A 25,996-nucleotide genomic window follows, 5' to 3' on the forward strand; every position below is an offset into this window, starting at 1 on the left:
TTTGTTAGGGCTTTTGATTTGTTTATTATTTGAGTGTACTTTAAGAGTAATTTAGGAAAAAAATATAGTGTATTAAGAGTAAATTATAATCGTAAATAATGTAATAGTGTATTAAGAAATTGGATGTACTTAATGATTTTTTGAGTTCCAATAGAATCGTGTCAACATAATTGGGATGTGTTACCGTTATTTAAGTCAATTGATGTTTCCACTATACTTTGCACTTTTGTTCTCCATCAAAAAAAAAAAATTACAAATATTTTTTAAAAATTTATTTAAAATACGAATTGTCTCATACAGTTTTGTAAATTAACATTTTTAAGTTATCAAACAAACAAAAAGAAAGAGTAAAAGTAAAAAGGCATAACCGTAATGTGAAAAAAAGAAAAAGAAAAAAAAGAAAAAGAAAAAAGGGTTAGATAAATATACAAAATACATATATAAGTTACATGCAACTCAAATGGTAAGAGCCTAACTTATTAATTTTGTAGTTTAGAGTTCAAGTCACACCCTCTTCTCCATTTTTTTTTTTTTAATAATAAATCTTACTTCTAAATCAAAGACTTTCACCATAAATTTATTTTAAGTTTAAAATTAATTAAAAGACCCTCCAATAATATTTAATTTGCACTTAAAGATTCATAATAAAATATTTGAGACACTGGTATTTGCCCCACTTGATTTCTCGAGGAAATTGTAATTCGATAAATATTTTTAAAATAAAATTTAAACTAGTGGTAAATTTTATTTACTTTAATAATTGAAGTCATAATACTTTTATAAATTTATAAATATTTTGTGAAAGAATCACGGATTTATAATTTTTCCTAATTTCTTCAAACCCTAATCTTCTTTTGTACCCCACCTCCAAATTTGAAATTTTTTTTTTAACCCCGTTTTTCAACCCCACCTTATTCCCAGTACTACCTTCCTTCCCACACTGTAATGCTAGCTCTCCCTCCCCAATCACCTTCTGCGTCACTGCAGCCAACCCTCCGTTGAACCCCTCCCCACTGCAACCACCCACTAGCAAACCTCCCTCCCACCTTGCTTCCCCAAGAAGGTTTAATTGGCTAGCTAATTAAGGAAATAAAGAAAAGAAGTTGGGAACACCATCTTATAGAATGGGACCTTAACTTTCTAAATCCTTTTCCTTATACTCAACATATTGATATGTCTAATTGTTTTAATGTGTATACTTAACTTTCTAAATCCTTTTCCTAATGGGAGTTCCAATTTGCTTACCATGTGTTTTCTATCTACAACTGTGAATAGAATACTACAATACAGATACAGCAAATTAATCCATAAAAGAAACATTCATACACCCATGAAGCAACGAAAGTTCATCACCATGAACTTACATGTTTCAGGGTCATAATTCCCAAACATATAATTCAAATAAACATTCCAGATTGTAGAAATAAACATAGATGTAGCAATATTAAAACCGGGAAGACTAATTGGCAGGAGGTAGAAAAACTGGAAGGCTTGGCTCAACAATCTGTAGTGCACCAGTTGCTAACCTACTTGTCAAATCCTCCACAGGCAGCTTCACCACATCCTTTCTCATGCCAATGTCTGCAGCATAGCGGCTAACACAGTAGACCCCGACAGCTGTTGCTGCCATCCCATAAACATTTGTGGTCACAAGTCGTAACGGTGTTGATAAAACTGCTGCAAGGGGTCCACCTATTATAGATACCGCCTGTCCACTCTGCCCCATCCTACTCTGATCCACAACAAGCAGTCCCGTCTTGCAGTAGATGGCAAAGTCTTCACAGTTGTTCTTGAATACATTATAGCACCCAAAGCCGTTGGTAAGCAGGTAGTTAGCCCGATGGACCACAATGTCATCTGGGTCTGAAACAGCGAGAGTGCAAGTTCCACCACGTGCCTTTGCAAGGAAAAGAGCAGGAGTGACGGCATACTCAAAACGGTACAGAACACCACCAGAAAGGAAACAGTTTAAGCATGAGGAGACAACACCGTGAGCTTCTGGTGGGGTGCAGGTGGAACATGGCACTGGAGATCGGGCTGGCACTGAGCTTAGCAGAACGATATCCAGCACTGTCCCTGTTCCAAATTCTTGGCCTTGTCTGGTAAAATGGATAACTTTATTATCCCCAACATAGATGCCTGCGTTCACATATATATTAGCCGATGAAGCATGGAAAAATATAACATGACTGCGAAACATCATCATCACATCCAAGTTTAATTTAATTAGAGAAAATAATAAAACCAAAAAATGAAAAACAATATGGAAATGATACAGAATGAAAGAACCCAACATTTGCAAATCAGAACTCTCTCTATAACAAAAGCTCCCAAGAAATGTCCATACCATCTCTCTTTCAAGACAGAACTCTAAAATTTTTATGTATTTTCCATATGACTAAGAAACATCAAGAAAGCATAGTCCAGAATGCTAGAACGAGGACCCAAATGATGGCCTTGGCTCAATGATACAAATGACACTGGTATTAGTTGAACCACCTCTCTTAAGCCTGTGCATTCTACACATTTTGCATGTTAATTACTATGCAAATACATATATATACATAAATATCTAACTTTCGATCCAGTAATGAATGAGTCATGTATTTTAAACAAGAATAAGCCCTACAATGGTGCTATATAATTTATTCCAGATTCTTAAAATTGTCCAAGCATATAACATATTTTAGAAGCAAGTATGGATGGGGAATCAAAGTAGATCCTGAAAAAAGCTTGCTCGACTCGCATACTGTTCAATTGGATCAGATCAGACTAGTAGAAAACCATAAAATGGATTTTATCAGATGAACTTCACAGCTGCCATGCCACAAATATCAAAAAAGAAAAATGAAAATGATAGTACACAATAGAAAACATTGTTATGCAAAAGCAGTGATAAATTACTCTTTTTTTCTTCTTTTTTTTTTTTTGAGAAATAGATAATTTCTTGTTGAAAGAGTTCACCGATCTTCTAGTTAATTCAGTAGCAGGTCCAAAAAGTAATGCCTTAAGCGCCATATGTAAAATCTACACAGCAATATTAATGCATATACACAAATTTTGTTCCCCTTTTCTCCTTGCTTTTCTTTAGAGGGATAAATGGTTCTTAATAGCGCTTGAAGGAGAAAGTGAGAGAACTTGTTCAATCATTTAAACCAACTTTGAATAGCATTTACCAGTCTGCTTTTCAAAATGGTACTATTGGCTGAACAGAGCAGCAAAGTGTGTTTGACTTCAACCTAAACCATTTACTACCACTACAATAATATTTTTTTCAGAAAATAATTTTAAACCAGTAGAATCCATATTATGTGATTGATGACACCAATAAAATTGAAAGAAAAATTGTATAGAACTTTTATAAGGCTACCGATGCTTTATGGATAGAATGTAGGGCTACTAAGAAACAACACATTCATAAAATAAATGTAGCTTAGATAAGGATGTTTAGATGGATGTGTGGTAAGATTAGGAAAGACAAAATCACTATCGTGGCCAGTTTAGAACTGCAATCCTATTTTATTAGAGAAATGCTAGAGACCCCCAATTTAGCCCCCTAAATTCACCCACAGTGATGTGGCAAGGTAGTGAAACCTATATAATTGAGTATGCAACAAATTAAAAGTTGATACCTACCATGTCACATCATTGTAGGTCAAATTGAGGAACTCTTCTCAAACATTTTCCATTTTATTATTGCCAATTGAGACAGAATTACTTTCTTTTTCTCTTTTATTTTTGTTGGTTTAACCTATTTCCCAAATTACTTCTTATCAATCTATACAGTGTTACTGCCAAAGAAGAATATTCGTTGAGTCTCAACTTTTCTCAAGAAAATAAAATATTGATAAACATTTTGCCAGACCAAAAATATGGATATATGTATAGACTAGACATATCTAGGGCTTTTAAGGAAATGAGCTAAGCCAAGTACTATGTTGTTCAATGTCGATTTGAAAACTTAACGAGCTTCTAAATGTGTTCAAGCTCAGATTGTTTACATAACAAGTCAATATTGACGAGTTTCTAACAAGCCAAACATGAATCAAGCTCGATTAGCTATTTTTTATACTGCATACAAACTTATCAAATCAAGTAGTAAGTTGTTCAAGCTTAGTTTGAAAATTTAGTGAGCTTTATAATGTATGCAAGCTTGGCTTATTTACATAACGAGCCAATCTTGAATGAGCTTTAAATGAGCCAAACACGAGTCAAGCTCGAGTAGTTTGGTTCGTTTAACATCCCTAGACATTAGTATCCTTCCACAAAACCAGTACAGAATAATTAACATTACCACTACATATTGTAATAAATATCAATAAAACAAAGAATTATGGATAAATAGACAAAGCAAATAGTGCATATGTGCTTCAGGTCCAACACATCAAAAGACAATAATGTTAGAACTCAATGGAAGTTCACAAGAATTACACCTTACTCTATTCCTCCACTCTGTTCCAAAAGAGTACAGCAGCCATGTGTCAACCAAATCCATTTATTGTACCAAATCGTATAAATAAAAAAATTCAAAATGTTTTTGATGCAACATGTATTAGATGGCTAAACAAGTACAATAGGCTTTGGAAGCCCAAAACATAGTCTAAGAGTCCCATGATTGTCAAGAAGCATTTTTGGTACAAAAATAAGTGTCCACGGTAGGTGGTGTTAGCCTATCCTACCAAAGTACCAAAGGCTTTCAGGGCTTACACAACCTATGCCATTTGATGTAGCACAGAAAGAGGACGAGGCAGAATTGAGCTGGAGGCTCTACCCAAAAAATTCTTTGTATTCATGTCAGAATTTTGTGCAGAGGAGGCCTCTTTGCTTCGTTGGGCCTTACTCCTTATCCCCATCTTCGCCTAGGCCAATGGGGCATGTCTTTCTGTTATGAAAAAGCATCATGGTAGTTATAGTCGGATCCTAAGGTGTCAAGGAGGTTGGAATTGGCTGAGGAAGAGGAAGAAACTGAACTAGCAATCAACTCCCAACCAAAGGGGAGGAAAAAAAAACATGAACGCATTGTAGCATGATGAGAGTCACAGGGGATTGTTGAGCTAGTTCTGGTACTATTGTGTGTTCTCTCCTTTTCATGCTTTGATGATTTGTTTGTGAGTCTAATCTAAAACATTGAGATCTTTGATACACAATTGAACTTGTTTTGTTAAGTTTTCATTTCTGGTAATTGATCAAACCCTCTCTTTGTTAGACCTGACTTCTCTGGCTCTATAATCTGAATCTTTGATTACAAGTTACCTTCTTTGGCAAAACCAAGTCCATGAATTGGCCTTATTTTGTGTCACCTCTTCTGTAAACTCTACAGAATTATAACCATATTCTCAAAATAGTACGCCACATGTCATTATGTGCCAAACTTTGTATAATTTAACTGAAAATATGATGGAGGGACAAAGAAAAGACAGTTACAATTGAAACATGAGAAACTAAAGTAAAATTCAAATAAAATTGGAGGTTTATTAACTTTTTTGACTCATGAAATTGTAACATTGAATGAAACAGACACCTCAAGATAGAAGACTCTCACCACACCTTTCACAAACACCAGAATCATATCAAAACAAAAATGACAGCCAAATAGATCCTTTTTCCCATTGGAAGATCTCTCTACATTAGTAAGCATACTATCAATGGAATTGGTTATAATTCTTATCTCTGCATTTGGAAAATTTATCTTCCTTTCTCACAAAGATTTGAGTAGAACATAGATCAAACAACTTTTTGTCATATATTCAAGTGGCTACTAGCTCTCCATGTCAAATATATTTCTCCGGTCTCATCGAGGTGTACTTGTTTATAAGTCCATAATTAGTCCATCATAATAATTGGAAAATCATGTATTCAGGACTTCTGATCATGATTCATTAAATATCTCTTGGAATCATCTCTTCATTCACTGGTTGGAACACTTGTGAATCTAGGTATCCTAGGGAATACAACAGTACCTCCACAAACAGGAATCAATCATAGTACATTGTATTGTAATTTCACATGTTGAAGCTTGCACTCATTAATTGAAAAGAAAACTGATTCTAGCATATTCCAGTTTCATATGTTGACAACTTCCCCCATCTAAACAAAGAACAGCTACAACGGTTCTATGTGCATAAATTTGAAGCTTGAATTGCCGGGTATGGTCCATACCATATGAAGATGTAAGAATTTATGTAATTTATGTATTATTGATTTATTGATAGATGATTGATTATATTCTGTATATTACAAATCCTATATATAGATGAGAAGATGGTAGTGGAGTGTGTGATAGTGGAGGTGGATGTTAGTGGAGTGTGTGATAGTGGAGGTGGATGGTAGTGGAGTGTGTGATAGTGGAGGTGGTAGGTGTGGAGAAAGATAGTGGAGGTAGTAAGTGAGTGGTAAATTCTAACAGCCCCCCGCAAACTCAAGGAGGATAGGAACTAACCAACTTGAGTTTGGAGAGAGGAACAAAACAAGAAAATACATAAAAATAAACAAGAAAATACATAAAAATAAAAAAAAAGAAAAAGATAGGAGACACTGTATGGTCGTGTCAGACCGTTGGTGAAGACACTGAAAGGGGGTGCCATAACGTAGTAGAGGACACTGGATGGGTGTGCCATAACGGTGTAGAGGACACTGGATGGTGGTGTCATAACGGTGTAGAGGACACTGTATGGAGGTGTCATAACGTTGTAGAGGACACTGTAGGGTGGTGTCATAACGTTGTAGAGGACACTGTATGCTAACCGGAATCAAATGTCGGGACAGTTTATAGGGTCATGTCGGACCGTTGTAAAAGTTGCACCCTCAAAAGGCGTGCCCAATTTTATCAAAAGGCGTGCCATCAAAAGGCGTGCCCACTTTAGCAAAAGATGTGCCATGAAAAGGCGTGCCAGTTTGTCGGGCGGCAAGAGGCGCGCGATGCGCGTGGCTGGCCCTGGCTATTTAAAACAAGGTTGAGGCGAAGGCTGTGCATACTAGCCTGAAACCTCTGAACGCTCGGAGAGCTTGTCTCTGCAAATCTTGAAACACCCGGAAACCAACCCTTCTCTGAAACACTTAGCAACTCAAAAACATGGCCTCGTCTTCCCGTCCAGCTACCCAGAACCTGCTCACGCTCTTTCCAGAACTGAACGAGCCCACAAGAGAAATAACTGGTGCGGTGGCCAGTGAACCGCAACCAAACACCTCTGGTTTTGCTCCATTGAACTTTCCGATGCGGTCGGTGGAGCAAAAAATGGCGATGCAAACTGATATTGAGGCTAATCAGTATACTCTGAAGTCATGCGTGGAAACCATGACGGCGGTCACAAATTTGTCGAACCGACTGCAGAGTAGGACAAATGAGGTGCAACATTTAAATTCCCAGCTGGCTCTGCTCCAACGCATGTATAAGGATGCGCGAGCAGAGATAAGCGTGCTAAGGGCAGAAAACAAGGAGCTGAAGCGGAAGACCACCGTGATGTTCCGATTTGGAGGGCCGCCATATGCGGCAGTGGAGGAGCAGGGAGTAAATGTGCTCGGTGGCGTGGGAAATCCGGAGGCAACACCGTCAAGGACCGCCCAGGACGGAGGCAAGAAGAAGAGACCGGCGGCAGAGTAGAGACGAAAAATCCCACTGTTCCAATTTGTGTTGATTTGGTGTTTTTTTTTTTTTTTTTTTTTTTTTTTTTTTTTTTTTGAAGTGGTGTAAAATGGTGATCGAGGGTGATCCCTGAGATGAATAAAATTTGGGTTGTTGTGCAAATTTGGAATTTTGGCAAGAGCACCAATGAAACGTGATAATAAAAAAGAAAGTGATAATAAAAAAGAAAATGATTTTATTTTATGTTATTTATTGATTTATTTATTTATTTTTTATATTTTTTTATACAAATTTGGCAACACTTCGGATGTTTTGGAATCCATATCAAAAGCATCCTGGCCAAAAATTCCCTGCATTGTTTTTTTTTTTTTTTTTTTTTTTGTGTTTTGTTTTTTTTTTTTTTTTAATAAAGAAATACAACTTGTATAGTGAAGAAATGGGAAACAGCTGTGATAGCAGATGGTGTAGATCTATCTGCTCTCTTATTGGACTAACTGGTCGGATGGTCCTAAAGCTGGGGGTGTTTAAGAATAAAAATAAAAGAAAAATAAAATAATGGATAAAAAAAAGAAAAAATAAATAAAAATAAAAATATTGGTGGAGGGGTGTGCAAATCAGAGGAGGTGTCGGTTGCTTTTCAAAAACAAATGGAGTAAAATAAATATAAAACAAAGGAAAAGAAAGAAAAAGGATAAGTGGGAGAGTGGGTCACATGGGAGAGAGAATCTGTTTGAGAGAGAGAGAGTGCAGCCGTGTGTGGTGAACATGGCATTGTCAGCAACTGTCTTACCATTTAGAGCCTTAACAGCTTTAGCGGCATCATCAGCATTTTCAAAATTGATAAAGCCAAAACACTTGGATTTTCCAACACCATCCCTCATCACTACCGCACTAGTAATTGTTCCATATTCACCAAATGTATTCTTTAGATCCTCATCAGTTGTTGATTCTGAGAGGTTTGTTTTCACAAATACATTATTAAAGTTGGTCTTGCTCATGACAGTATCTCTTTCCTGCTTACGAAGTCAAAGAATGGCAGGTCGTCGGCGAGGACCACCAGTTGAACGACGAAAACCACTTCAGCCTTTTTAAGAGCAAGTTCGGAAAGTCGTACGCCACCAAGAAGGAGCACGATCACAGGGTCTCGATGCTGCGGTGGTGTCGCGGAGGACTTCCGGGGAGGTGTATGCCGGAGTGCCGCAGGCGGTTTGGAGCACTTGCGGTGGAGCTGGTTTTCCCGGCGAGGTATGTGTAAAAAAAAAAAATCTTAGCGGACTAGGTTGAGGTCCGGCGGGCAGCAAAGGTGAGGTGGCCGCCCGCCGGGGAAGCGAAAATATCAGGTTCTAAACCTGCTCTGATACCATGTTAGAATTTATGTAATTTATGTATTATTGATTTATTGATAGATGATTGATTATATTCTGTATATTACAAATCCTATATATAGATGAGAAGATGGTAGTGGAGTGTGTGATAGTGGAGGTGGATGTTAGTGGAGTGTGTGATAGTGGAGGTGGATGGTAGTGGAGTGTGTGATAGTGGAGGTGGTAGGTGTGGAGAAAGATAGTGGAGGTAGTAGGTGAGTGGTAAATTCTAACAGAAGACTTCCATCAAATTGAGGAAAATTACCAAGACAAAAGTTTATAAAGAATCAAGACACATGCTCCAAATTTGCTGCTAAATAGCATCCACCTACCAAGCTCTTATTTGTGCATGGAACACAAGATAATGTTTTGCAACCCATGGAGATGATCCTTCTTTAGTCCTCTATGACCAGAGAGGCCAAAACACATATGGGAAATTGTAGAAGATTGTTGAGCTTTCTTTAATCGCTCATGAGTGTTAGTGCTAGTACTAGCATGGCTAGACAATTTCATGACTGTGCATGTGCAACCTTAAGTAGGAACCAAAATCACTTCCATTGGAAGCAACATTTGGCAAGCCTAGATGCTTTGGAAACAAAGAGGATTCATAAGAGAAATCAAGGAAAACCTTCACCGGCATGAAGACGGCTCTCAATGAGGTTAGGACAAATAAGACCTTGAAGAAAGGGCTTAACAATCTACAAAAGCAGTATCAGGTCAACTGGCGACTAAACCACAAAGTTCATCCCATGACGTGAATATATAGCATGTAATCTACATTATAAGAATTTAAAATAGAAACGAATCATGCCCTAAGGGCTACAAGTTCCACAGCTTATGTCCAGTTACACATAATGGTTATCAAACCCATACATATATCGCCCTTGGCTTGTCAAAATAAAAGCAATAAGAAATGAGCCTCATGCTCCAAAAGAATACTCTACGCCTTCAATTCAGCGAAGTAACCAAATCTAGTGTTTTTAAAGACTCAAGGCGCACCAAGGCGCTGAAGGTCTCTTGGGGCCTGGGTGTAAGGTGAGGCATAGGCTTTATTGAAGCAAGGTGCGTATAGTCTTAGTAAAAAATAGATAAATCAACAGAGACAAAAAATAAAAAATACAGGGACAGGCATGGAAGAGAAGCAAAAAAAACAGAGAGCAAAAAAACACAGCAAAGAAACAAGAAAAAGGAAGAAGAAGAAAAAGAAGAAGAAGAAGAGCTAGCTAGCCCAGCAACGAACAAGCAGAAAAAAATAAAAAATAAAATAAAAAGCAAGTAGTGAAGAAAAAAAAAAAAAGAGCAACGAAGAAAAAGGGGAAGGAGGAGGAGAAGAAGAGGGAAAAAAAGACAACAGCACCCAGCAAAGAAGAAGAGAAGGAGAAGGAGGAGAAGAAAAAAAAATCACCCAACAGCAGCAACGAATAAGCGGCAAAAAAAAAAAATTGAGTCGAAGAAGCACGGAGAAGAATTAGAAGAAGAAGAAGACTCACCTAAAGAGAAGAGACGACACCTCAAGCTTTTCTTCGATAGATTTAAGGCTTTTGAGTCGTCAACTGATTTGGATATTGAGTTGTATGAGTTGTAATCCTATGTGGTTGGACCCTTCCAAACTCATATCAGAGCCATTAGATAAGCATCAGGGAAAAAAAAAAAAAAAAAACAAAACAGCTTACACGTCGCCTTACGCCTTTCAACGCCTGGGCCAAGGCTCGGTGTCAAGGTGCGCCCATCCAAGGGTCAACACGTTGATGCCACACACACATTTGTGCCCTTTGGAGAGCCAAAGACATGCCTAAGAAGTTGTTGGTGCAAGTGCAAGCAAAGGCTCAAAGCATAGTGCAAGATAGTGCAAGTCATGCCATGAAGCAACCTAGCCACCAAGTAGCAACTTTAGGCCAACTTTTAGAGAGTCAAATGTAATCTTTTTGTCTTATAAATTTTTATGTAAATACCTTAGTATTAAAGGTGTTTTGGGACCAAGAGTTGTAATTTTTCTCTTTTTGTTGAATTTTTAAAAATTCATTATGACTCCTCAAACATAATGAATGTTTCCCCCTGCCAACTAAGAAAAGGCTAAACAAGCTATATATAAGGAAGGGGTACCCAAGTGTTGAATCAGACCACTTGTGCCTTTAATGTACCCCAACCTAGCTTATAGTAAGGCAACTTTTGTAACACTTGTAGTGTATTGTTCAACTATTGTAATGCCTTCTTTTGAGTAATGAAAGTTCATTTCGCCTTTAAATTGTGCAAAGTCTTTCAATTGTTGCTTACTTTAATTCTAGCTTGTTGATTGTTATTTTGTGGCTTGTCTCCAATCTTGTGGCTCATCAACTTAACTAATATTGTGTTTGCTTGTCTTTGCAAACCTTTTGAGCATTATTGGCGGGCTAGTGAAAAGAGTTAACTAGCACCACACACACTTGCTTATCTTTGTCAAGGCTTCCACATTGCCAGTGTGTGACAGTTGGTATCAGAGCCTAGTCTATTTGGCTCTCTATTATTGGCTTTCTAAATGGAGGGTACTGGCAATCGTCAACCTACGCAAAGAGAGAGAATTGAGCTCTTGGAGCAGCGTATGGACAACATGGAGGCCATGGCAGCTTCATTAGCCACCCTTGAGCAATGGGTTTATGATCTTGAGCAAACTCATGGCCCTACTCAAGGGCAAGATTTTGAGGATGTTGTCACTGAACTCAGGCTAGAGATTGAAGACCTCAGTGGCCGGGTTGGTGTTCTTACCCGTGCCTTTGGCAATGCACCTAGTGGTGGCATGGAATTCACTAGGGCGCGTGTGCCCGAGCCCCGTGCCTACGGTGGCGCCCTAGATGCCAAGGAGTTAGACAACTTTTTTTTTGATATGGAGCAATATTCAAAGCTGTGAAAGCTAATGCTGAGGAGACAAGAATTTCTATGGCCACAATGTATTTGTCCGGTGATGCCAAGTTGTGGTGGCGGACTAAACATGATGAGATGCAACGCGGCTTATGCACAATTGAGACTTGGGAGCAACTTAAGCATGAACTTAAGCTCCAATTCTTCCCTGAAAATGTTGAGTATAATGCCCGGCGTGCTATGCGGGATCTCAAGCACACCGGCACTATAAGAGATTATGTGAAAGAATTCTCAGGGCTTATGTTAGACATCAAAGATATATCAGAGAAAGACAAGCTCTTCTTCTTTCTTGAGGGATTGAAGCCATGGGCCAGAGTTGAACTTCAAAGGCAAAGAGTGCAAGATTTAGCCCATGCACAAGCAGCAGCTGAATGCTTACGGACTACGCCGAACCTAAGCAACGGGATAGTGGTTCCCCGCGCAAGAGTAGGGGAGGTGGAATGTCCCAAGGCTACAGCAAACCTAAGAGTGGGGGAGCCAACACTTCCATATCCAAAACCCATTCGGGTGGAGGACAATGGCAACAGAAGAGCTATGGTGACAAGGCAAAAGCCCCTCAACAATTCTCTACAAGCAAAGCAAAAGGCCCTATCTCTTGTTTCTTATGCAATGGGCCACACCGGTTATCTGAATGTCCACAAAAACGTGCCTTGAATGCTCTAGCAACTGTGTCTGACCATGTCTCTCAACCAAGTGATGATGATAGCGAGGAAGAAGACGTGCGGTCTAGGCGAAGTAGCAAGGGTTCTAAGGCAGCTGGCTCTAGAGTGGGAGCCTTTCATATGATGAACGCCATGGAGAAGAAGGCTTCTATAGGGAGGCCTAAGAAGAATGCCAAGAGTGGCAAAGTGGGCAAGCATTCAGATCCTAAACAACTTGTGGAGTCTAAAGATGAAGGCAAAGGGAAGAAACCCATGTATAGTGGGAAATCATCAAGCAAGCTGAACAAGAGCAAGTCATCCAACAAAAGTTTGATGTTTGTGGATGTAAAACTCAATGGGAAACCCCTCCGTGCTTTGATTGACACCAAGGTCACCCACAACTTTGTTGCGGGGACTGAAGTTAAAAGACTTAGGCTATTTTAGAGAAGGATGGCAGCCGCATCAAGGCGGTTAACTCGGCAGCGTAGCCTACCTATGGGGTTGCAAAATCTGTTCATTTGAAGGTCAGCACTTTGGAAGGAAGAGTAGATTTCACTGTAGTACCCATGGATGACTTCCGAGCCATCCTTGGGTTGGACTTCTTAAGAAGCACAAAGACGGCAATCATGCCTTATTCTAATAGTATGTGTGTCATGGGGGATAAACCATGTCTCATTCCTGCTATGGCCACCAACAATAGTGACCGGTTTTTCTCAGCTATGCAACTCAAGAGGGGTGTTAGGCATGGTGAGCAAACTTGGGTTGCCGCATTGAAGTTGAATGAAGCTCTTGAATCTACTCCTGTCCCAGCCGCAATCAAGAAGGTCTTAAGGCAATTTGCAGATGTTATGCCTGAACAGTTGCCTAAGGAGTTGCCTCCACGCCGAGGTGTGGATCATGCTATCGAGTTGGTGCCAGGGGCAAAGCCACCAGCTCGTGCACCATATAGAATGGTTATTCCTGAGTTGAATGAGTTAAGGAAGCATCTTACAGAGTTATTGGAAGTAGGCTTCATCAGGCCATCTAAGGCCCCATTCGGTGCACCTGTCTTATTCCAAAAGAAGCATAATGGTAGTCTTCGCTTATGTGTGGATTATCGGGCTCTCAACAAGCTGACCATCAAGAACAAATATCCCCTTCCTCTCATTGCGGATTCATTTAATCAATTGAGCAAAGCGAGGTATTTCACAAAGCTAGATCTTCGATCGGGGTACTATCAAGTAAGGATTGCCGAGGGAGACAAGCCTAAAACTACTTGTGTTACTCGTTATGGCTCTTATGAGTTTCTCGTCATGCCATTTGGCTTGACCAATGCCCCAGCAACATTCTGCACCATGATGAATGAAGTTTTTCAAGAGTATTTGGACCAATTCGTGGTAGCATATTTGAATGACATTGTAATTTATAGCTCCACTTTAGAAGAGCACGTGGAGCATCTTCAGAAGGCCCTTACCAAGTTGAGAGAGCACAAGCTTTATGTCAAGCTAGAGAGTGTTCTTTTGCCCAAGAGAGGATTAAGTTCCTAAGGCACATTGTTGAGCATAAATGCATCAAAATAGACCAAGAGAAGGTCAAGGCTATTCAAGAGTGGCAGCCACCTGCTAATGTCTCAGAGTTACGGTCATTCCTTGGATTAGCTAATTATTATCGCAAGTTTGTTGAAGGCTACTCAAGACTAGCTTCCCCATTGACAGAATTGCTAAAGAAGGGCAAGCCATATGTTTGGGCAGCGGAGTGCCAACAAGCCTTGAAAGAAGCTATGTCAAAGGACCCTGTTCTTGCTGTACCAGACTTAGGTAAAGCTTTTGAGATACAAACTGATGCATCTGATTTTGCTTTGGGTGGTGTTCTTTTGCAGGATGGTCACCCAATTGCCTATGAGAGTAGGAAGCTCAATAATGCTGAACGGAGATATCTAGCTCATGAGAAAGAGTTGCTTGTAGTAGTGCATTGTCTGAGGACTTGGAGGCACTACATCTTGGGCTCACGGTTTGTTGTGAAGACTGACAACACGGCAGTTAGCCATTTCTTAACACAGCCCAAGCTAAGCGCACGACAAGCACGGTGGCAAGAGAAGTTGGCAGAGTTTGATTTTGCCTTAGACTACAAGGCCGGTGCCACCAACCATGTTGCTGATGCACTAAGCAAGAAGGCGGAGCTTGCCGTGTGCCATCATATATGTTCACTAGCTTCCATTTCAACCAGCCTCCAGGAGAAAATCAAGGCTCATCTAGACAAGGATGCTATGGCAGAGAATCTTATGAACCTTGTCAAAATGGGCAAGACTCGCCAATTTTGGGTGCAAGATGGACTTCTTATAACAACAAGCAACCGCATATTTGTACCCAGGGATAGTGATTTGAGGAAGACACTTCTTAGGGAGTGCCATGATACACTTTGGGCAGGACATCCAGGGTGGGAGCGAACTTTGGCCTTGGTGAAACAAGGATATTATTGGCCCCAAATGCGTGATGATGTGGAAGAATATGTCCGCACTTGTCTCACTTGCCAGCAAGACAAGGTTGAGCATAAGAAGAAAGCAGGCTTGCTTGAACCTTTGCCCGTGCCTAAACGTCTGTGGGAAAGTGTATCACTTGACTTCATCACGGGATTGCCTAAAGCAGGAGATATCGAGACTATCTTGACTATTGTGGACTGATTCTCCAAATATGCCACCTTTATTGCTGCCCCAAAGTATGTTTCAGCAGAGGACACTGCCCAACTCTTCTTCAAGCACATTGTTAAATATTGGGGTGTGCCAAAAAGTATTGTTAGTAACCGAGACATGCGTTTTGTTGGCAACTTCTGGACGGAGTTATTCAAGCTTCTTGGGTCACAACTTAATACTTCATCAAGCTACCATTTGGAGATGGATGGGCAAACAGAATGCTTCAACTGTATGCTCGAGAAGTATTTGCGCCACTTTGTCAATGCCAATCAACGAAATTGGGTGCAACTTCTTGATGTAGCACAGTTATGTTTCAACTCTCAAAAGAGTAGCTCTACGGGCAAGAGTGCTTTTGAGATAGTGAATGGCCAAAAGCCACTATTGCCCCACACAATGGATGGATCTTATGAAGGAAAGTCTCCCAAGGCCTACCAATTTGCTAAGGAATGGAAGAGAAACCATGACATTACTCGTGCCTATCTTGAAAAAGCAGCAAGTAGAATGAAAAAATGGGCTGATGAAAAGAGGAGGTCACTTGAGTTTAAAGCTGGGGATCAAGTTCTTGTCAAACTCAACCCTGAGCAATGCAAGTTCATGAGGGGAAGAGACGGAAGGCTAGTGCGCAAGTATGAGGGACCGGTAACCATTCTAAAGAGAATTGGCAAGTGTGCCTACAAGAAAGATGCTCCATCTTGGCTGAAAGTGCATCCGGTTTTTCATGTAAGTTATTTGAAGCCTTACTATCCAGACAAGGAAGATCCAACCCGAAATGAGCTGAAACGCCAAACCATCACAGCCAAAGCAGGAAAAAGGTCTATTAAATCTATCTTGGCCGATCGGGTGAAAATGGTTTCCAAAAAGAAACAAAGGCAATACTTGGTGAAATGGAAAGGCCTTGGAGATGAAGAAATCAGCTGGGAACGGAAGGTAGACTTGTCGGCTTTTCAAGACGAGCTTGATGCTTATTGGGCCAAGTCGTCGAGGGCGTCGACCGTTCAAGTGGGGGAGATTGTCAAGGTGCGCCTATCCAAGGGTCAACACCTTGATGCCACACACACATTTGTGCCCTTTGGAGAACCAAAGACATGCCTAAGAAGTTGTTGGTGCAAGTGCAAGCAAAGGCCCAAGGCATAGTGCAAGTTAGTGCAAGACATGCCATGAAGCAACCTAGCCACCAAGTAGCAACTTTAGGCCAACTTTTAGAGGGTCAAATGTAATCTTTTTGCCTTGTAAATTTTTATGTAAATACCTTAGTATTAAAGGTGCTTTGAGACCAAGAGTTGTAATTTTTCTCATTTTGTAGAATTTTTAAAAATTCATTATGACTCCTCAAACATAGTGGATGTTTCCTCCTGCCAGCTAGGAAAAGGCTTAACAAGCCATATATAAGGAGGGAGTACCTAAGTGTTGAACCAGACCACTTGTGCCTTTAATGTACCCCAACCTAACTTATGGTAAGGCAACTTTTGTAGCACTTGTAGTGCATTGTTCAACTATTGTAATGCCTTCTTTTGAGTAATGAAAAGTTCATTTCGCCATTAAATTGTGCAAAGCCCTTCAATTGTTGCTTACTTTAATTCTAGCTTGTTGATTGCTATTTTGTGGCTTGTCTCCAATCTTGTGACTCATCAACTTAATTAATATTGTGTTTGCTTGTCTTTGCAAACCTTTTGAGCATTATTGGCGGGCTAGTGAAAAGAGTTAACTAGCGCCACACACATTTGCTTATCTTTGTCAAGGCTTCCGCATTGCCAGTGTGTGACACTCGGCCAAGACGCGCAACTCATTCAACTTGCCTCACCTTGGGTCCCTTCAGGCGCAACCCTTGCGCCTCACTGCACCTTGCGCCTAGGTGCGCCTTTCACAACACTGACCATATCTTTACCTGAAAATGGTTTGTTAAAACCTATCACCTACTTCACCCACTTAAACCTACTCCACTAAACCTAACCCACTACACCACTACCACCTCCACTTCACCTACTCCTTACCTACTACACACTCACCCTCTTCTATATATAGGAATCATGAATCATTGTAATATATATAACATTATAATCAATCAATAATACATTAATTTTTTACATGGTATCAGAGCAGGTTTAGAACCTAATATTTTCGCTTCACCGGCGGGCGGCAACCTCACCTTAGCCGTCCGCCGGACCTCAACCAAATTCCGCTAAAGTTTTCTACACGCCCTCACTCCGCTGCCGTATTTCACCGCCGCTCATCTTCCTCCGGCCAAATTCCTCTCAAACTCCATGTCTTTGCCACTGCTAGGCAGTCGGTCTATGCTTACAGGAGTAAATGATGTCAACACCTCTGTATCAGAAGGAACTTGTGATACTGTCCATACACAAGTAGATTATGACACCACTCTGGAAGACTTAGTTGCTCAGGTGATGGTTCCTGTAAGATCCCCAGCCGTGGCACTTATTGTCACTAATGCCTTGATGTTGCGTATGCCTTTTGAAGCTCTGGCAGAAACATGTGAGGCTGATAGATCTGCTTTCGACATGCCCTTACTGCTATTTGTAGCCCTTGTAGGGGCCACAGTTGGAGGACTGCTTGCAAGACACAGGAGAGGAGAATTGGAACGGCTGAATGAGCAGTTGCGCCAGATCAATGCAGCACTAAGAAGGCAAGCAAAGATCGAGTCTTATGCCCCCACTCTGAGTTATGCTCCTGTTAGTGGTAGAATACAAGAAAATGAAGTAATTGTTGATCCAAGGAAGCATGAATTGATTTCCCATTTGAAATCTGGAAAGAATTTTCTGAGGAATCAAGATCCAGAGAAGGCATTTGTGGAGTTTAACGCTGCTGTGGCTGTTCCATCGCCATGGGAAGTACATGGCTGTGGCTGTTCCAAACAGATTCATCTCATCTCTCTCTCTCATCTTTGATGTGGTGCCCAAGGATGTCAACACTGCTGTGTTGTTTTTGAGAAGAGTCAGAAAACTTGCAACGAAATTCCTCTCTCTCACTTTACTTTTTCAAACCCACAGCTCCTTTTTTCTTTCACCACATGATCCCCTTTCTTTTCTTTTCTTTATTTTCCACTTTCAAACCCACAATCCTTTTTTTAAATCAACCCACTCAACTTTCTTTTATTTTAATATATATCTATATATATATGTTTATTATAACATATTGCACAGATTCACAAACCCATTTTCTTTTCTTCTTTTCTTTCTTTATTTATTTCTTTCTTTTCATTCCTTTATTACATCTATACCCATATCCATCATCATACTCTTTCTTTATTTATTTCTTTTAATCACCTTTTGCACCTCCCTCACCGACTCCCTCACCACAAAATAGAATTTTTATTTATTTATCTTATCTTTTTTTTTGTGTTCCATTTTTCACAATTAAAAAAAAAAAACAAAAAAAAAAAAACACCCAAAGATTTGTTTTCTTTTCTGCCGACGGCCACCCACCGACCTCACTTCTTCGCCTATTCCGCCGGTCTTTTCTTCTTGCCTCCGTCCTGGGCGGTCCTTGACGGTGTTGCCTCCGTGTTTCCCACTCCACTGGGCACGATCACTACTCCCTGCTCCTCCACTGCAGCATATGGCGGACCTCCAAAACGGAACATCACGGTGGCCTTCCACTTCAGCTCCTTATTTTCCGCCTTTAGCACACTTATCTCTGCTCGCGCATCCTTATACATGCGTTGGAGCAAAGCCAGCTGGGAGTTTAACTGCTGCACCTCATTTGCCCTACTCTGCAGCCGGTTCGACAAGTTTGTAACCGCAGTCATGGTTTCCACACATGACTTCAATGTATACTGATTGGCTTCCACATCCGACTGCACTGCCATTCTTTGCTCCACAGACCGCATCGGAAAGTTCAACGGAGCAAACTCCGGGGCGCTTGGTTGAGGTTCCAGTGCCACCGCACCAGTTCTCTCTCTTGTTGACTCGTTGAGGTCGGGAAAGAGGGTGAGCAGACCGCGGGACGACGAAGCCATTTTCTGGGTAACAGAGTGTTACAGAGTATCTTTCTCAGCAAAACGAAGAATTTTTCAAAGGTTTCTCTCAGTTTTTCTATCTCAGCTTCTGCCTCGGCCTCCGCCTCCGTCTTGGTTAAATAGCCGGGGCAGCCACGCGTATCGCGCGCCACTTGACGCCAGACGACAAACGGGCGCACCAGCCAAGGCACTCACGTGCCTCGCCATCATGTCCGGCACATCTTTTTATGACTTGGGCTCGCCTTTTGATGGCATGCCTTTTTTGAAAGATTGGGCACACCTTTTGAGGGTGCGACTTTTTAAGGGTCCGACAAGACTCTGTAAACTGTCCCGACATTGATTCCGGTTAGCTCCTTCAAGGGTCCGACAAGACTCTGTAAACTGTCCCGACATTGATTCCGGTTAGCTCCTTCATGGGTCCGACAAGACTCTGTAAACTGTCCCAACATTGATTTCGGTTAGTTTCTACAAGGGTCCAGCAAGACTCCGTAAACTGTCACAACAACTATCACAACATCCAGTGTCCTCTACAACGTTATGACACCACCATACAGTGTCTTCACCATCGGTCTGACACGACCATACAGTGTCTCCTATCCTCTTTTCTTTTATGTATTCGTCTATTTTCTTGTTTTGTTACTCTCTCCAAACTCAAGTTGGCTAGTTCCTATCCCCCTTGAGTTTGCGGGGGGCTGTTAAAACCTATCACCTACTTCACCCACTTAAACCTACTCCACTAAACCTAACCCACTACACCACTACCACCTCACCTACTCCACTAAACCTAACCCACTACACCACTACCACCTCACCTACTCCACTAAACCTAACCCACTACACCACTACCACCTCCACTTCACCTACTCCTTACCTACTACACACTCACCCTCTTCTATATATAGGAATCATGAATCATTGTAATATATATAACATTATGATCAATCAATAATACATTAATTTTTTACATGGTTCCTACTAAGGGGTGAGCTTAAAGAACACAACAGAGATAATCTAAACAAAGTGCATACAGTTTAACAATATCATTAGGTGCAATGCAAATGTAATGCCAATGCCCAAAATATATATTTTTCTCATTTGAAATCCTTATGCCATGCACTTGTTCCAAAACATAACCAATTCAATTTTTTCCATTTGATAAACAAAGGGGTGGTAAATACAACACTGGTAATTCCTAAGCTGGTGTCTGCAGCAGGTTCTCAAAGCACTACCAAAATCATTTTATCGGCTCCTAACCGGAAAGAACTTGATACCTACTCCACCGCATGTTTTTGGCCTTTCACCATGGACCTCAAGCCAACTTAATCTCAATTTTACACCCCCCAACAGGATCCACCAAGGTATTTACCCCAAATTCATTACATCTCAAATATTCTCAATGAATCAATTTGAAAACCAATTTCTCAATACCAAAGTGAGAATTAAATCATGAGGTTATGCAATGTTCAATGCCATGCATGAATTTGTAAATATTACAATTTACCTAATTCGCATGTGAGTTCTACAACAATCAACACAACTCTCCACCGGTTGCCAAAACAATTATCTCTATTCAATAAATATTTCAAACTGGACACTATATAATATTAGTATAATCAACAATCCTCAACAACATCAACATAGTAGGCATTCCTCATTCTTTCTCAAGAATTCAATTCTTTCATATAACAATTTCCAAAAGGAATTATAACATTCCCAACAACAATTTTATCAACTTCATCTCTTTTGAGCATATACTTCCATGGACTCATTTGTTCAACAAACACATGTTTTTCAACACTTACAAGTTCCTCATAACTTAGCCAAAATCTCAATTTCAACATTTTAAACTTATGGGGTTTTATCAAAATTTGGGGATTTCTCAATTTAAAGATATTTTTCATCAAAACTCATGAGTTACACAAAACCATGCTCAACTAACAAGAACCTTCAAAAAATTTGAGAATCTCCCCCTTTTGTACATTAAACATATCTTGAATAAAAACCCTAATCTTTCCATGTGTTATATTATCAAAATAACACATAATAAAGTTAAAACACATACACTAAGCTTAGAAAATCCCTACCTCAAGTTCTAGAAGTGAAGAGAGTGAAAAAAACCCCAAATTTCCAAGAAGCCGACACCTGATCTCCACCGCACAAAATGCTCCTCTCGAAATGCTCTCCAAAAATGCCTCAAGAACAAGGGTCAAGAAATTTATGGATTTTGGTGGATAGAGAGATTTATGAGGGCAGGTGAGGGTTTTCTAGAGACACATGAGAGAAGAGAAAAAAGTGAAGTGTAGAGACAGAGAGGGAAATGAAAAAGTGAATAAGAACGAGTATTCCCTCAGATTTTAAGTGAATGGGCACGATTCCCAAATCTGAATTTGAACACCACACTCGAGCGGTGAAACTTGCGCTCGAGCGGTGAATGAAGGCTTACAAAATCTCTCTCCTCTGCAGAACAGACCACTCGAGCGGTGAAACCACTCCCAGTGTCTCAAACTTCAAGACACAGAACTGGATGGATGCAATGACCGCTCAAGCGACAAAAGAACCGCTCGAGTAGACTCAAGTTTAAACTCAAGCAAAACCAAACTTAGAGTATTCCCACCCTTCCCCGATTCACTCTAACACCCAAAGACTCAAATCTCATCTCGGAAATACAATTTAGAACATGAGGTAAGGTTGGGAATGAAAAGTAAATGGTGGTACACAATTCTCAGAGTTCCAAAAACAAACAACAATTCGGAAACAGGACGATTAATCAAAAATAAACGTAATTAAATTGGTTTAAAGACCCAGGACATCACATTTGTCATAACCCACAATTTGGCTAGTGAAACCACCATGTTTGGCCCAGTATTGTAAAAGGCACACCTAGGCTCAAGGCATAGCTTGTGCGACTTGTACAAGCCCAGTTGAAGCGCATTCAAAGAGGGGCAGTGAGGCACGTGCCTTAAGCGCATAAGGCGCAAGGTGCAAAAAAAGCGAGCCTTACGCACAGTCAATTTTACTCTCTTTTTTTAGGTTTATTATTGATTTATGATGTAATTATATGTGCCATCACACTGGATTAAAACTCTCAAAATATATATATATATATATACATATCAATACATCAAATATCAAAGAACCCAAACAAAGAAAAGTCCTATAGTGGTGAAGACAGCAGTAGCTCCTCCTCCATAGTCCGCCAACTTCTTCATCTCCAGTTTTGGACAGCTTCTTCTCCAGATTTCGGGTATGTTTTCTTCTACTTCTTTTCTTGTTCTCCTCTTCTTTCTTTTTCTTCCCCCTCTCTTGTTTTTCTTCTCCAGTGGTTGGGTTTGATTTCCACCCCCCTGTTTCTTCATTTCTTCTTCTCCAAGTGCTATTATTTTTTTTTTTCTTCTCTTTTTCTTCTTCTCCAGTTGCTGATTTTGATTTCCACCCCCACTGTTTCTTCGTTTCTTCTTCTTCTTCTCTAGGTGCTTTTATTTTATTTATTTTTTTTCTTTCTTTCTTTCGTTTTTTCTTCTCTTCTGCTCTGTTTTTTTTTTTCTTTTTTTTTTCCCTTCCCTTCCAGATTTCAGTTTGCTTCTCTTCTCCTTCATCTTCTCTGGATTTATGCTATGTTGTGGTGATTTTCTGCTTCTACTGCTGTATTTTAAAGATGTTCCAAATTATCTTCAACCCCTTGCTGCACTGTCAAGATAAAGTTCTCTTCTTTTTTGTTTGTCCAACTTTCTTTTAGTGGTTATAAGTTGTGAATTCTTTATTTTGATTATGTTGATGTCCAAATTATTAGTTTATATTAATTTATCTACTTTTTTTATTGAAAGGTGTGGCCTGCTTCAACGAAGCGTGTGCCTCGCCCTAAGCCCCAAGAGACCTTCGGCGCCTTGGTGCAACTTAAACCTGTAAAAACACTGGTTTGGCCAACCAAAATGTGATCCAAAGAGGATTCTCTATATCCACAGGTTGGGCCAACCAAAACAAGGGATGCGGCCAACCAATTGGATTTCAAAAAGCATGCCCAACTAGCCAGGCTGACCAACAATAAAAGTTTGGTGGTTGTTAAAAGCTAGCTATTGGGTAGAAAACCTATATATGTCCAAATGCCTCCTTTTGGTATTCCGTGATGAGAAAACTAGCATTTCTACAGAATATTCACCCAAAAAAGGCATTTTTATTGAATCTAAATCGCATCTCAAAGAGGTTCACCACCTGGTGTGAGTGAGCGTTAGCTTGGGAGGCCTTTACACAACTGGTGTAGAGCTTAGTCCTTGGAGACTTTTGAGTTCTCATATTGTGAAAGGTATATTTCTCATCTAGTGTATCCTTTATACACTTTCAGCATCACATGCCAACACTTTGGTCTCATATAGAGACACCCTTCGAGCTTTCAATGAGTTCACAAGTTTAAGTGTTAGGATTGTTTTTTGTGGTGATTGTGATTTTGGGTAAGCCTAAACCCAATTCATTTATAGGGTCCTACTAATGACAACCCCAATCGTTGTCTTTAAGAAACACAAAACGTCAAAATATTTGTATTCTCAGTACACTTTTCACATATCCCAAAACACTTCCATATTTTTATACATTTTTTTTTTACACATCTCAATATATTTTTTTACACATTTTCCAACACTAACAACAGCCCTAAGGGCTTAGGGCTGTTTTTAGCACTTTCCTTAATTAAAATGCATGTGGAAGGGGTTGATAGTGGATCCTAGTGAAAACCCTAGTAAAGTGATCATAAAGGTTTTGGGTGATTCTAGTGAAAACCCATTTGGAATAGTGATGTGCCAAACCCACTATAAATTGCTTGAGTTAATCTTGTATCATTATTGCATTCAATTCTTGTAATATATGAGATGATTGCATGAATGAAGTTTTATTGATATCATCTACCTCAAAGGTTTGATTGACCAAATTAATATTTAAATAACTAACCTATAATTGAATAACTTGCAAACTAGCACGTCATAAGTGTTCAAATTTGGTTCACAATCATACACATTTCAATACTTGAATTTGATATAGGCCTTCTTGGATCAATAATTTGCACAGCTTGAACTGATGAGAAGAAAAATTGACATTGGATTTGAATTAATCAAAAGAAAGAATCTGCAAGGAATTGACTTGAAAAATTAGAAGTATCCTATTCAAACCCCAGGACATTTCAATGAGGCGTGTTTGGCAACTCCATCTCTACATGCATGCCAGATAAACTAAGAGTTAACCACGAACCCTTAGAAGTAGGTATTTCACCTCTGCCCATTTCTGAGCCTAGTTTGTAGATTTTTCTAAACTGACAAAAATAAAATAAAATAAAAATAAAAAGAAGCACAAGCAGGTGCCAGGGTAAAAGCAAGAGAGCAGGGTAGGCCTGTGACAGCTGGTAAGAAAGCTTGCTGGAAAGTATTACCCCCTTTTTCTTTTTTCATTAATCATGTTGGAAAGTATTCCATTTTAAGCAATGCATCAACAGATAGTAAATCATTTACACTGAATTGCAAATAAGTGTGAGCATAAATGGGCTATCGTAACTTAAAATAAGGGAAAATTACAAGAAAAATCTCCAAAATTTGACCCCTATAAAAAATAAACTTTGCGCTTTAAATTTTGTCTATTTAAATCCTAATCTTTTGATTTGTTTTCAATCTAAACTATTAGCCTATTTCTGTTAAGTAAAATCAACTAAAAAATGATATTTTAATCATGTCTAAATATCTTTTTTTTGTTGAGTTTAATGACTTTCCAATTAGTTTTACTCAATGGAAAAAGACAAATGGTTTAGATTGAAAACAAATCAAAAGTTTGAAGTTTGAATTGACAAAATAAAAAGCTCAAGGTTTATTTTGTTACAAGGGTCAAATCCTAAGATTTTTTTTTTTTTTTGTGGTAATTTTTCCTAAAAGTAATGAGAAAAGTTGATTTGAAGGAAAAGAACCTGGTTGATATAACAATGACAAAGATAAAGCATAAAGTGACTGTCACAAGCATGGACTAGCAAATGTTTGATTTTCCATTTTGTTGCTATTTGCTCTAAAAAATAAATTCAGGACCAACTCTATTTGAATGGGATAATGATTAATCAGTACAGTGCAACACCATCTTATTTGAATTTCTACAAACCACAAATCTAGATAGCAAAATGTGATATATATATATATATGTATAGAGAGAGAGAGAGAGAGAGAGAGAGAAAGACCGTGATGGGCGTAGATATACGCAGACCTCCAGGAGTAGATGTGATCGCCTGGTTTGAGGCTGTCCCTGCGCACTCTGTTTCATTTGCGTACATATTTTAATCCATCAAATCTTGTAGAGATCGAAAAATTTTAGAATACATTTCAAGAAGAAAGCAAATAATTTTGGTTCCTCAATCAAAACACCATACCTACCTGTTTGAGAGTAGCCCCATCTCTCTCTCTCTCTCTCTCTCTCTCTCTCTCTGTGTTCTTCTTTCCTCTGACGATTCCTGTTGTTGAGAAAAGAAAGTCTGTAACGAGAAGCGAGTCGCAAAACCACTCTATAACGAGATTACGAATATGCCCCCTCTCCTCCTTGAGTAATAATAGAGAGATTACCACGCGGCGTCTTGCAGCGTTGCACGTGTCCCCGTGATGGATGTGTTTCGAATCTAATACCCAAACCGCCTGCCAGTGCTAAAGCTGTTTCTTTCAATTAACTTAAATCGGAAACGTAAAAAATAAAGGTAGATTACATAGGAGAAAAAATATTAATAGAGGAGAGGTGCAAGTGTATTTAGAATGTCACCCAAAAAAAAAAAAAAATTGTGATCTTGATAATTTTCTTTTATTTCTATGTAATTCTCTTAAAATAAATGCCCAAAATATACAAATATTGAAAGAAGAAGAAGTA

The 25,996-nt window shown here is 39.5% G+C and overlaps 1 protein-coding gene and 1 pseudogene across 1 annotated transcript; one reads left to right on the plus strand and one right to left on the minus strand.

Moving 5' to 3' along the window:
• Positions 1-1,274: 1,274 nt before the first annotated feature.
• LOC114278505 (NC domain-containing protein-like protein) lies at positions 1,275-25,996 on the minus strand. The gene is made up of 3 exons (XM_028220578.2): positions 25,516-25,996; positions 25,323-25,396; positions 1,275-2,139 (listed from the first exon to the last, which is right to left on the minus strand). The coding sequence occupies exons 1-3, from the start codon at positions 25,533-25,535 to the stop codon at positions 1,460-1,462; spliced, it is 774 nt and encodes a 257-aa protein (XP_028076379.2). The 5' UTR covers positions 25,536-25,996; the 3' UTR covers positions 1,275-1,459.
• Positions 17,334-18,378, plus strand: LOC145801218 (protein FLUORESCENT IN BLUE LIGHT, chloroplastic pseudogene; annotated as a pseudogene).

Source organism: Camellia sinensis, chromosome 10 (assembly GCF_055761805.1).
Source record: "Camellia sinensis isolate YWXY chromosome 10, ASM5576180v1, whole genome shotgun sequence".
Lineage (NCBI taxonomy): Eukaryota > Viridiplantae > Streptophyta > Magnoliopsida > Ericales > Theaceae > Camellia > Camellia sinensis.